Below are 13,786 nucleotides of genomic sequence, written 5' to 3' on the forward strand. Positions count from 1 at the left end.
ACCGACTGATACCGCTGGATGCCGCTGACGCCGCTAGAGAGTCAAGATAACGTGACTGCATAGAACACCGTCGCCGCCATGCAGAAAGAGGAGGAAAGGGTCCCCCCCCCTGTTCTTGTGTGGCGGATAGGGTGCTCTTCAGTTGCCGACGCGCCGGTTATTCGTTGTCCCTGAAACCAACTCCGCAGCTGGGGTTGACTCACTATCGGCGTCAGCGGCATCAGTCAGTCGCTGCTATCTCTTCCCTCCTCCCTTTATCGTGTTGTCCGCTTGCTGCGCGCGCTTCTGCCCCCATCGTTTGCCGCTGGGTGTACACGCCGCCCCCCTCTTCCTGCGAGTCTCCGGTTGTCAAAGCGCCGGCTCGAACTTAATTCCTTTCTTCGCTCCTCCTCCAATGCAACCCCTGTGCGGTGGCAATCAGAGAGCCAGATCGGTGGCGGCAGATCTGTATATGTGCACCGCCCGAGCCGAAATTGCCGCTGCCGTTCGCCCTGTGCGGTGGCAATCAGAGAGCCAGATCGGTGGCGGCTTGACATAAAGACAAACAGCAATTTCCTAACACTTATGCGGGAGAACATCCCGTTCCTCTCGCTCGTAACGCGTCCCACGGCTGTGACAACCTCGCGAGGCACTTGTATACATCTCGTCTTTGAGAATCAAGCATTGGTGTACCAAGTCGAACATATATCAGTCTATTTCTCCGACCACAAAGCTTCCTTCATGACTGTCAAGAACTGTTAGTGGAGTCTTTGTTAAAGGAATACGTGTGAAAAATAAAAAAAAAATTCTGTGATAGCGCATACATGTGTTGCTCGATTTCTTTGCCTCAATCTATCGAAAAGGTGAAACAGCTCATTTGCTGCGCTCAAACTTCGCATTAGGAAGTAACGTAATCGTCGGTAATTTTTTTCTGAAGCTACCGCATGCATTTTATAGTTATATTTTTCCTTCCTTTCCCACATCGTATACTTATTTTAATTTGTACTGCAGTGAATAACGCTATTACTTACCTAGTGTTTTCAATACTCTTGTCGCTCGAATGTTTGTTTATATGAAAAACTTTTCGTTTTGGTCTGCTGTGCTGTAAAGTTGAAAAGGGGGGTAGGGCCTCTGTCAAGCTTGCGAGCTTCTAGCCCTGTTTCCTTTCGTATTTCAGAGAAAATAAAAGATTGATTGATTGATTGATTGATTGATTGATTGATTGATTGATTGATTGATTGATTGATTGATTGATTGATTGATTGATTGATTGATATCCTGGTTATTGCTAAACAAGTTGCAACTACAGTAAAGCATACCTAAATATATGATACACAAAAATTAAACAGAAAATCTAGCCGCGTAGTAAACTTTATTTTAGTAATGTTCGATCCGTTTATGGCGAAACTGGGATTGTTTCCTACATAATCTTTTGCTTGGCTACAGTGGAACCTTGCAAAAAAATTATTCCGCCGATTTCCACGAGATCATGGCTCTCACTTTGCTTCATCTTGTGCAGTGTCAGAACCAAAAGAAATCACCGTATGGTACTCACTGTGGGTCGGCGACGACGCCACAAACCGGTCGAGTACCACAGTGTGGGTACGCCAGAACGCCACGCTGTTCGACGCCATGAAGGCTGCCGCAGGAAAAGACGTCCGATTCAGGTACGTCCCAGCGAAAACTACCCGAACGAACCGCATGCAAGTGTGCGTCCCGAAAAGCTTCCATCCGCAATAGTGATTCAAATTTCTATAGGCTTCACCACCACATGACACACGCCTCGGAGAACGTTGCGGCTGTTACATGCCTTAAACGGAAATGCAACCTCTCGTCTGAAAAAGCTGCGTCATAGACGTGAGAGAACGAAAGAAGCCGTTTGTCGTTGACGCAGAGCCTGCTGATGTGAGGTTACGCATGACCCATCGTGAAGATTGCACGGACCTGTCTTTCAGTTTGTGCTTGTTATGTGTTCAAATGAGAATTGCTGCAACATTATCGCACATTCTTTGCCACCTGTCTCTCAAACATATCATGGGAAAGGTCGATCCAAAGCTGTCCTTGCCCAGCACCCCTTCGTTTGTAATGTACGTCGGAATCTATAATGTGCTTCCGAAGACTCACTGCTCTTTAGATATCGGGCGTCCAATTCGATGCATCAATATTGATTAGGAAACCTCCAACGTCTGAAAATCAGATTGTAGCGACCCGCATTTTCAAATCCCCTAGCAGACGGCTAGAGAGGCCTCTGTTTGCGATGCAAATTAATGGAATGAATTCGCAATCGCAAATCGGACTTGAAAGAGGCGCATTTTAATTTGAAGTCTATAAATAAGTGCTGCCTGAGTCCTGTCGTCCTTAATGCGCTCGGAGAACAAAAGAGTGGAGCGTTCTAATGGCATACCGTACCCTGGTCCTCTTTCGGGCCAATCAGCGTCCGCGTGGGCGTCGCTGATCTCGCAACCGACATGTCCTGCGTTTTTTTTTTTTTAGATTCGAATATGACACGGCCAGCAGCCTCGGCCCGTACGTGCTCTCCTTGGCCGGAGTACCGCGCGACGTGGAGACGGGCCACTTTTGGCTGGCGCACATTATGAACTTCGACACGGGGCTCGTAACGCCGTTGTCAGTCGGTAAGTGCTCAGACGGCTACACAAAACGACGCGGCGGTATGCGACTGCCGTCGGCATTGGCCGCTTTATATGAATTCGCTGCACAAACAGGAGACGTATATCATGAAACCCTACACTGGCATTGCGAACGAGCGCTGAGGTCTCGCAAAATTGGAATTGTTATTATTATTTCTTATGCAGGAAAAAATTTGCCAGCTGGCCTGATTTAAAATGTTGTGGATAACTACTCGGCATTGAGAAACCGCAAGGGTGATCGAATTTATAGAGTTTGTACTCAAGGAATGCCCTCCTTTGAGTCCAAAGCGGTCCCGTGTATAGAGTTCGGAATAAGTATCAATGCTTGCGACTACGTGGCGGGGTCAGGCCGCGGGCCTACGGTAATGAACTCGACGAACGTTCTGCTATTCGGCCACAAGTAACATATCTCAACGAAGACGATTGGACAAGCAGGTGCATGTTCGAAGGCTGAGACGAAATTAAGCTCAATAATAGACAACGCCCGAGGAGAGACAGACATGTACAGTCATGTTTTTTTGTCTCTTCTCACTCGTTACCTTTTACTGCGCTTAGTTTTGTCTCAGCCTACGATATAAACCACGCCTGATAGATTTCAAGCGACGTCATTTTCTCGGATACCAAAGGCAGACTCATAATACAGGGTGTCTTTTTTTTTAACAATAACAATTTTTCTATAGTAAGAACAATAACCATGAGATACCTGTCGTCTTCGCATACGAGATGTACGGCGAAGCGGAAACACTTTGCCGCTGCTTAAGTTACGCTGAAAATACTAATTAACAAGAACTTCTTGATTAAGTGTTTATTATTAACTTTAGAGCAGTTGCTTATGTGAAAAACTTGTAGGGCGTCACAATTTATAGCATACCCATTTTATGTACATTCAGAAAAATCGCACCTTATTTGACATATTCATCATCAAAAGCGAATCGTGCCGCATCAGTAGGCGACTGGCCAAGACGTTGGGTTTCCAACGCCCTCGCGATTGTCGTCACGGGGCGTTTCGCTCTCACATATGACCTTTCCTGAGCTCCCGCGGCGCTCGGTTTCGATATTGCCGAGATTTAGCCTTGAAATTCGAGGATACTTATCTCGAATTAGGTGTCATCTTCAAGATCTTTAATATTACGGGTTCATTAAAATGCCACTGCTTTCAAGTTCGTCATTTAAATAACTGGCCCTAAGGCAATAATAAAAAAGGTAATTAATAAATATTGCTAATTAGTCCTTTCAAAGTAACTTACGCAGCTGTAGAGTATTTCCGCCTCGCCGTAGAGCTCGTATGCAAAGACGACGTGTGTCTCACGGTCGTGGCTTTTTATAAAAATTTGTATTGTCTGAAAATAAAAGACCCCGTATTCGCTTGTGATGTATACCCACTGGTAGGCTGGAGGTAATAACGACTGAATGCAACAACCGGTCTTTGCCTGAGCGGTAAGCTTTCGTGGAATCGCTAATCTTTCGTGGCATTGCTAAGGATAATGGCGTTCTGCACGTCTTCTAGAAAACGTTCTGTTCAATAATGCTCGGGATTGGCTAAGGTTTGGCCAAGGGATTGGCCAAACACCTTGAAGCAGCTAAATGGTGGCAAGAGTATTATCATGCACGTGCCCAAGCAGAGAAAAAGACGGCAACAGAATGGTTCTTTCGATCTCTGGGAGCCTTTAAAGCGCAAGCAGTGCCGAGCAATTCGTCTCACGAAAGCTGATATTTCTTTCGCACACATCGAAGAAAAAAAGAAAGAGAAAAAGGAAATGGGGGCAGGAGAGTCGATAAAACAGCTGCCTCGAATCATAAGGCGGAGACACATGAAGCCCTTAGAGTATGCCCGCAACGACCGCTGGCACCTTAAAACGATGTCCACTCTGATCAGGGAAGAGAAACAGAACGCTCGGTTCGGTAAGAACAGGGAACGGTGAGGGCTAAAACGAGGGAAGAACGGGGGCAAGACGGACGGTAAGGTGTATAGGTGAGCGTAAGAGGACCTTAAATCGAACTTTGGATCGAGACCATTCCACCAGAAACACTGCTCTGATTGCCGTGTGCCACCTTGAGCGCGTTCGCTTCTTTGCTTTTGCCCGTTCATCGATTCCTATTGTTTCTCATAACAGTCGTGCCGGAGAGAAACAACGATCAGGCGCGGGACACAGCGGCAGACAACCCCTCCCACCTTCACCCACCAACTAGCTCGCGCCTCGTTCAGAAATCGGAAGAACTGCAGGGATCAGAAAACGAGGAAAAAATAAAATAAACAAGGGGAGCCGAAAGGGGAAGGCGCCGACGGCCGAGGATCGAAGAGGAAGCTGGTCGCGACGCTGAGGCTGCAGCAGCGAGGCAGGCAAGAGGAGCACGATCGAGTCCTTTTACCATTCAAGGCCGCCGCCGTCTAGTGTAAGGCGCTTCGGAAACGCCGGAATAGAGCAGGAAAACGGCCCATCTCACGTTTATCGCCGCGGCTATTCGGAGCGCGTGTGCCACGTACGCGAGTGCGACGACGCTCGCAGTCCGATTGAGGTTAGAGGGAAGGAGGTCAGCGCCGTCGCGTGGCCCTGACAAGAGCAACGTGGTGAAGGGAAAGTGCGAGTGGTGCGACAAAGTTTGGTCCACGAAGGGCCAATCGATCCAGCCAAAGGCTTACTTTCTTCGGCGGTGCGCGATGGATACATAAGCCATAAAGGACGGGCGCGCATTTGGCCTGGCGGACGTAGATGCAGGAGGGGGGCGACGAACTGCGGCAGATGTACGCACGACGGCACCGCGCAGAAAAAGGAAATGTGCGATCCTTAACGGAAAGAATTGGAGAAGGAGAGTGTGAGGGACCAAGAAGAGAAAAAAGAGCGGTCCGCTGCTGTCGCGGCGGTGGGAAATGGATCCGATCGATATGTCTGAAAAACCGCTCGGTCGCCGCTCCATGAATTCGCCGGCAGCCCCGTACACGCGGTTCGGCTGTGGGTGTCCCAGGTCACGGCCGCAACCCCGTCGACAACGGCCACGAGAGCCTTATTGCGGAGTCCCGCCGTTTCCAGCCCCTGGTGCTCCTCGCGCGACAGTAAACGACTGCCCCATGAACTGCTTTACTGGCGCTCGGCGACGACAAACGTGGCGGCGGCGTGGCATACTGCGCGACGCCGTCGAGCGGTAAGATTACGCCGCTTGATCGTTGCCGGAGAATCGCGCGCCCTTTGCGTCGTATTCTTTACGGCGGCACGCGCGCCACTCTCGTGATGCGCAGCAGCGCGCTTCGTGCGAGATGCCTCGTTCCGCCCCCGCGGAGAAGACGACGCGGAAGGAGCGGGCAATCGAACATTTCCGTCGGGAGCTCATCATCGTGGCCTCTATTCGTCTCGTCACCGGTTCGTTTGCGCTGAAATAACGCGCGCGAGTGCAGTGCCCCCTCCGGCTCGTTGTCAGTTTTTTGCGAACTTTTACTTTTGTTGCGCGTGCTTACGTGCGAGCCGAAAAAGCGAGCGAGTGCGGTAATAGATCTTGCCGTTGAGTGTGGGAGCTCGCCGACGTTGAGGAGGATTTTGAGAACTGAAGGTTTATTTACATTATTAACAGTAATAACACAAAGTAATGAACAGTCATAAATTCATCGACGGCCGACAGCAAATCGGACGCTGCGGCCTGTGGCAAGAAGAACGAAAAGACCCTTCTCCCTGTCTCGCTCTTAACCCCTGAGGTCTCTCGGGGTCAGGTCATTTTCGGCCAATCGTCGAGCCAGCTCAGGTGTCGTCATGGTAGGCGCCCGTGCCAGTGCCGTCACATTCGGCCAATGGGCAGGCTCCATGCAAGGGCTCCATTGTCCGAGGGCTGACTTGCCTCCGGCGTCGCCTTCTCGCCTGGAAGCGCTCAGCTGGAGGAGACGGGTTGTTCTCGAACGACCTTCCAGAGCCGCAAAACAGCTTTGCTCGGGGCCAAGATCAACTACCTGGAACCATGCAAGCCTCCCGTTGAACTTTCCGGAAGAGTCATGCAGGGGGGAGACAATAGCTCGACGTGCGGCGCATGAGGTGGGGGTCGCCAACCTGTCTGACGGGTCCGGTAACATCGTAGACGTGCCCTGGCGCACCATAATTGGAATGCGACAGCAATTGGATGTGGTCGGGGAACATGAGTGACGCCAGGAAAAGGGTCCGTATCCAACAGGGGCATGAAGGCTAAACCCCATGAGAGCGATTTTGTGCGCGACAGCGACAAGCGACGACTTCGAGCGACGGATCGGGCCGTCGCTTGAACAGATTGCTCGGTCTTGTAGCTCGATCGCTCGGTTTTGCAAATCTAGAATTTTTCGCTCGTCGCCCAGAAGTGCTATGAGCGACTGGATGTACGTTTATTTATTTATTTATTTATTTATTTAAGATACTTTCAAGGCCCGAAGGCATTACAGAAAGGAGTGGGTGAACATAACAAAAAATTGTGCAAGATACAAAGACATATTCAACGTGGCGTTTCATGAATGCTGGTTTTGAAGGTGTCGGTATCCAGGATGGCTGCAACGGTGGCGGGAAGGTGGTTCCAATCTTTGCTTGTGCTAGGGATGAATGCATTACTACGAAGTTTAGTACGTGAAGACGGCACACCAACTTTGAAACTGTGGTCAGAGCGAGATGATATGTATGACGGTTGGGTGATAAGCTGTTCTTTCAACAAAGGGTTGTGGTGGTAGATTTTATGGAATAGCGAAAGGCGGAAGCATCTACGACGGAAAGAAAGTTCTGGCAAGTGTTGTTTTCATTGAGTTAACGCTAGCATGTCGGGAGTAGTTTGATAAGATGAAACGCGCTGCACGATTTTGAACGGCTTCTATGCTGTTTATGAGTGTAATGTTAGCCGGGTCCCAAATGGCGCATGCGTAACCTAGTTTGGAGCGAACTAATGTTTTGTAGAAAGTTAATTTCAGTGACGATGGTGCGGATGAGAAGTTTCGGCGCAAATAGTCCAACATGCGATTGGCATTGCTACATATAATGTCGACATGCATGTGCCAGGAAAGGTTGCTGGTGATCTTTAGACCAAGGTATTTGTACGTTGAGACAACTGAGAGAGAATGCTATTATTGAGGAAATATGTATGCAAGTTAGTAGTATTGGTAAGCAGTGATACGCGCATCCATTTACATTTGTTTAGGTTAAGCTTCATAGACCACTTGTTACACCATAACAGAACGTTATTAATGTCGTCTTGATGTTTACGAGAATCATTGAGGTCAGTAATCTTATGATAGATAATGCAGTCATCAGCAAAAAGCCTAGTAGTTGAAAATTTCACACAGGATCGAAGCAAGATCATTAATATAGATTAGAAAAAGTAGAGGACCTAGAATAGACCCTTGCGGCACGCCTGACGTTACCGCGAGGGGCGCAGACAACGAATTGTTCGTGATTACGTATTGTGTTCTATTAGTAAGAAAGTTTTTAATCCACTCTAGTACTAGCGGGTCAGTGTTAAGAAGACTAAGTTTATGGAGTAGTTGGTTATGGGATATGGTATCGAAGGCTTTAGCAAAATCGATAAAGATGCAGTCGGAGTCAAATCCTAAGTCGGTGTTAGAAAAGAGGTCGTTAGTAAAGCAAGCTAGTTGCGTTTCGCAGAAAAGGGATTTCCTAAAGCCATGCTGACTGTTGTTAAAGAAAGAGTTCGTCTCAAGAAAATCAACTATGTGGGAATACATTATATGCTCCAGAACCTTGCAGGGAATGCTGATTAGTGATATGGGACGGTAGTTTTCGGGACAATGTGTGTTACCTAATTTGTGAGCACGAACCACCTTCCCCACCTTCCAGTCGCTTGGTAGTGATGAGCAGTGTAATGATTGTTGGAATATTCTAGAAAGAATAATTGATGAATACAGTTCGGTAAACTTCAGTATTTTTGAAGTAATTTCATCTGAACCCGCAGACGAAGATATCTTCAAATTACCGATTAGTTTTCTAATGCCCACCCTATCTATAAGAATTGAATCCATTGGGATATCATAAACTTTCGATGAAGGTGGCAAAAGCCGAGGTGCAGCGTCATGGAAAAAGGAAGCAAAGACATTAAAAATTGTGCAACACTGATCACCTTGAACAGTGGTGTTAGATTGGGACAATTGTATTGTGGCTGGTGTATTACCACGAATAACATTCCAGAATTTACGTGGGTTGACATGTAAGTATGAAGGTAATGTAATGTTGAAAAAGGTTTGCTTAGCTTGGGATATGGCGCTACAATATTCATCGTTGATGCGGTGGTATTCGGACCAACGAATCGGGTTGTTAGATTTTTTTGCGGAACGAAATAGCCGTTTTTTTCTTGTTTCGAAGACGGCGCAAGGCGGCCGTAAATCAAGGCGATTGGAGATTATAGTGTACTTTTCGTTGGGGAACATATTTTCGAATTAGGAATAACAGTTAGCACTTATAAAGGGACCAGTTTTCTTCAAGTGTTCGTTGATCGAAATCGGGCATCATTGCATCCATAAAATGTTTCATTTCTTGCGTAATTGCGGGAATATTAGCTTTGGCATGATCGCAAACTCTTTTAACCTTCTTTGTGCAAGAAAAGCGTGTTTTTAAATCAAACTGCAGCAATGAATGATCACTTATCCCAGGAAGATAAGTTAAGGAGGAAACTAGGTCGGGGGTAGTAGACAGCACTAGGTCAAGTGTGTTAGAAGATGTTGGAGTGACTCGAGTTGGTTTGTGGACCAGCTGTGTTAAGTTGAAGTCAAAGCACAAATTTAAGATTTCAATAGACTCGGCTCAAGTACGCTTAAGATTAACACAGTCAGTCTCCCATATTATATCTGGAAATTTAAAGTCCCCCAAAATAAATATTGGAGTGTTGGGAAACCTAATAATCAATTTGTTAAGGACATTATGGAAATCTGCACAAAATGTGGAGAACGAATTTAGTGGCCTATAACATGCACATAATATAGAGGGACGGTCTGAAATGCTCAGGCGCACACAGACTAATTCTAGGGGTGATGTAATGTCAATAACAGATTAATTTAGGTTATCTTTGATGGCAATCAAAACGCCCCCTCCTGACCGGATATCGCGGTCGCACCTGTAGATGTTATAAGCCCTACAACTGCTACGTTACTCAAATACTACTGATTGTTGCACGTAACGAGCAAACGGTTGAGTTTTTATACGTGCAAGAATAAGAACCTACTGCAGGAACTTCGGAAATATCTTATGCTGCTCTCTACAGTAAAATACATGAACTTAAATTAATAACGCACGAGTCACGCTAGATCCGACGCGTAGTTGCTGCCCTCATGCGAGCAACACAGGGGAGACGTCGCTTGAAATCGTCGCTCGCATGGGGTACGACTTGTAGACAACGAGCGAACGCGACAGCCATCTCCATCGCCTGTCGCTGTCGCGCGCAAGATCGTTCCATGGGATTTATATTTGAAACGGCGAGGTTGTTTGCGTATGTCATCTTCGCGTGTAGAAATCGCTCTGAAAAGCGTTCAGAAGTTCGTTGGAGAAACGAAAATCAGTGCGAGAGCTTTCACCTTGCAGAAACAATTTCCGGCGGTTTTGCTCGCTGAACCGTATGGTAATTAAGAAAAATGGCTTTATCATTTTGCGGGAATATTCGTACCTTTCAGAGTTTTCAGAAGTCCTTAATCATTTGCATCCCGTGCTTACAAAGAAAGCACAGCTGCTACGAATCATCCGCCTCACCCCCACCCCCACCCCCTGCTCCCCTACTTCCTGCTTTTCCCGCCCATAATCCTTAGGCTACGCTATTATACTAGGCTTCCAATGCATTTAATTGTTTGTGGAGCGCAATTTATAATTCGTGCATGGGTTCAAGCTGACATTTATTTCTATTTCTTTCTTTTCTTGCAGGAATTGGAATGCACGTGGTAAAAGACTCCGATCACGTGATTATGTGGTACAAACATGTAGTTTACTGAACACGTATTCTAATAAAATTCAATTATCAGTTCCAGTCGTCGTGTGATTGAGCTGTATTTATCGTGGCATACGTCGCGGGAAGTGAACTTCCGAGCTTATTTATGATCTAAATGGGTGTGAGTTTGTGACACCTGGTGTTCAGTGCTATCGAATAATTTTGTCAGACTGCTCCGACGCGGTAACTATGCTTTTAAGATATAGTTCAGCAAATAAAAAAAGTTTGGCAAACGAGGCCGTGTGTTTTGGGCCTCCGTTCTGAAATAGGGCTTAGTGGGGACTAATTCATAATAAGGAGTTCCCTCACATTCATCCATATATCACTGCAGATCAGGACCCATATCCACAAAACTTCTAGAGCACTTCCTTACTAAGTCATGGCCACTTAGGAAAAGTCACTAGGAAAAGTCACTAAGTCCGCCACTTAGGAAAAGGAGCCTTGTAATAGCCAGACGATCACTGGGGTGATGACCATACGTGGACGGCATTTAAGGGAGAGAAGTGTTTTGTAAGTACGGACCCATATCCGCAGCACGTACTTGAACATGTTGTTCATGGTCTACTTGCGGTTGGGTATAATGAGAAAAGACAGAGAGAGAGACAAGGATAAACGAACGGCAGGAAGGTTAACCAGGGGTGCTAGGGCAGGATGCCCCGATTTTCTCGTCCTCCAGAGATTGCTCGATGGACAGCCAGTCAGCAAGGTGCGGAGCGCGCTCAAGCAGCAGACAATAAAATGTCGAGATAAAGACACGCATGTCCACACGAGTGGAACCCTGCGCACGCCGCCGCTTTTTTTCAAACCCAGAAGACTGGGCAATGTTACGAGCCATCGACGCTTACTATTGCGATAGCAATTATACGGACCCTTCAGGCGCATTTTCGCCGCCATCGTCGCCATGATGTCCCGCATGAAGTCCTAGCGCGATAACACCGTCGCCGTGCGCCGCATGCTGTAGGTGCGAGTGAAAGCGCGCGTGGGGAGCCGACAATTGTGGCTAAATCTTGCGTGCGCAAGTCTAGAAAGCGGGGAAGAAACGCGCTGTAGCAGCACACCACACTTCACAGCCACTTAGTGTCAAAACATATGACTGTTATCGAACAGACCCTCGAAACGTCACCCATACCGCACATACTTCTCGAATTGGTCCTGTGCTCTCGCTCCCATAGCAGTCTGTTTGTGCTTAATATTTACAGCACATCTAATGCCAGGAAGCATGAGTTTGGACATGTTTTTGACCATCTATGCAAAGAGGCTAAACGGATGGTCATTGTAGGCGACTTCAATGCCCCGCACCCGGCCTGGGGTCACCAAACGGAAACACCCAAAGGACGCCGGCTTGCTCAGGTTCTTGTGCTCCATCCCGTGGCTCTGCTCACGGAACCAGATCAATCAACACGATTAGGCAGCAGCGTAAGCAGACACATGTACCCTGACCTCACAATGGCCAGGGGGGTAGGTCTACACTCTTGGAGCAATCTCGTGGAGAACCTGGGCAGTGGCCATTATATTCTAGCCACTGAACTGCAGCTACAACCAGCACGCACTCCTGAACGTACTATTAAGATAACAAATTGGGATTCATTTAGGCTTAACTGGTCCTCCTTAGCTCCTCAGGACACCCCCTCCCTTCAGGAGTGTATCAAACAACTTCAAACAGATGTATATATACGTATGCTAAGCAGAGGCATGCACTGCATGGCAGGCTGTCAACAAAAATCTACATATTTTGAAGACGTGTTCATCACAAGAACTTAATATATTTTACAAACACGTCAGATATTCATTCTTCCTCCCTCCCACAGCTAACATATATTTTTTGACGCTATTAGACAAGAATCTCAATACCATTTGTATAATAATGTCTTTTGCATTTCATTGTCTAGTCCTATTACACGTTTAATTGTCTTGAGTACGCATCTTTGTACATGTATTTGCGAAATAAGGTTCCTTAAGTTGGTTTTATACTGACTAGGCACGAGCTAGTCAGTATAAAGCAACGGTCCCATCCGAGTGTTCGCACAATCTTTCCTTTGTGGGCTCATGATCGTCTTCCCAGAACATAGGTAGAAGAATTTTTGTCGAGACCAATTTTCAGGAAAGGCTTCTTTAAAACCGTACATATTACAGAGGTTACATGCCACGAGGCATGTTTTGTGCAAGAAATTGTACTTAGCATTATCTGTAACATTGTTAAAAAATCAAAAACAAGTTTTTTTTACTAGGCACGCGAGTACAAAAAGCAAATAATTATATAGCAAGCCTTTCTATTGAACTTGGAGGAATGAAATGGGCCAATTCAGCAACTCCAGAAGTGGGAATGGTCCAAGTCTCAACATTCCTAGGAGTCAAAAGGAGTATAATTACGAAGGATTTCCACTGTACGGAAAGGAGTGGGAATGGAATGGAAGGCCCCAGTCCTGGGGCAACTCTGGTGCCAACTGGCTCAAACATCTTCCCTTCTGTTAAGAAAAAGAGGTTAAGGGGAGAGAAAGTACAGTGTTGATATTCACTGGAATAGCCGACCTACTGGAATTCTGAGCGAGGTGTCACAAACCGTCGCTCAGTCCCGTTGAGTTCAGGTATTGCAGCAGCGCTCTTGTGGCCTTCTGTAGCTATGAAATGCCAGAGCAAGGTCCCAATATCTTGTCCAGCGACAAAGGTCTTCCACCTAGCTGTTTAAAGTGGTACGGAGGGCAAGCCGTTCATCTTCAAAGAAAGGGAAGTAGCCCCATAAGGTGTTTTACGGTTTCTTCGCAAACACAGGCATTGCAATCGGCGCTGTTTCTCATTCCTATCATGAACTAATAAACGGTGGAGAATGCAACGCCCTGGCGCAAGAGACAAAGTAATCTTTTTTCACATCCGTGAAGACGAGATAACAGACGCTTTTGAATAGAAGGGCCGAGCGATTGCAACCGATAGTGAGTAAAGTCATCATCATCAGCCTATATTATAACCACTACAGGACGAAGGCCTCTCCCTGCAATTTCCAATGACCCCTCTCTTGCGCAAACCGATTCCAAATAGCGTGAGCGAATTATCTAAATTCATCACCCCACCTAGTCTTTTGCTGTCCGAGACTGCGTTTCCCTTCTCTTGGCACCCATTCTGTAACCCTAACGGTCCAGCAGTTATCTAACCTGCGCATTACATGACCTGCCCAGCTCCATTTTTTCTCCTAATGTCAATTAGAATATCGGCTATAGCCGTTTGCTCTCTGATCCAAACCACTC

The 13,786-nt window shown here is 46.9% G+C and overlaps 1 protein-coding gene across 2 annotated transcripts in view; it reads left to right on the forward strand.

Moving 5' to 3' along the window:
- LOC142588625 (uncharacterized protein CG3556) overlaps window positions 1-10,586 on the forward strand; it is a 148,128-nt gene extending 137,542 nt beyond the window's left edge. For both annotated transcript variants that reach the window (XM_075700463.1, XM_075700461.1), the window contains exons 6-8: window positions 1,499-1,646; window positions 2,473-2,612; window positions 10,484-10,586. In XM_075700463.1, coding sequence (XP_075556578.1) covers window positions 1,499-1,646; window positions 2,473-2,612; window positions 10,484-10,551 — 356 coding nt within the window. In that variant the 3' untranslated portion in view covers window positions 10,552-10,586. The remainder of the gene's footprint in view (window positions 1-1,498; window positions 1,647-2,472; window positions 2,613-10,483) is intronic.
- The last annotated feature ends 3,200 nt before the right edge of the window (window positions 10,587-13,786 follow it).

Source organism: Dermacentor variabilis, chromosome 1, assembly GCF_050947875.1.
Source record: "Dermacentor variabilis isolate Ectoservices chromosome 1, ASM5094787v1, whole genome shotgun sequence".
In the NCBI taxonomy this organism is placed as follows: domain Eukaryota; kingdom Metazoa; phylum Arthropoda; class Arachnida; order Ixodida; family Ixodidae; genus Dermacentor; species Dermacentor variabilis.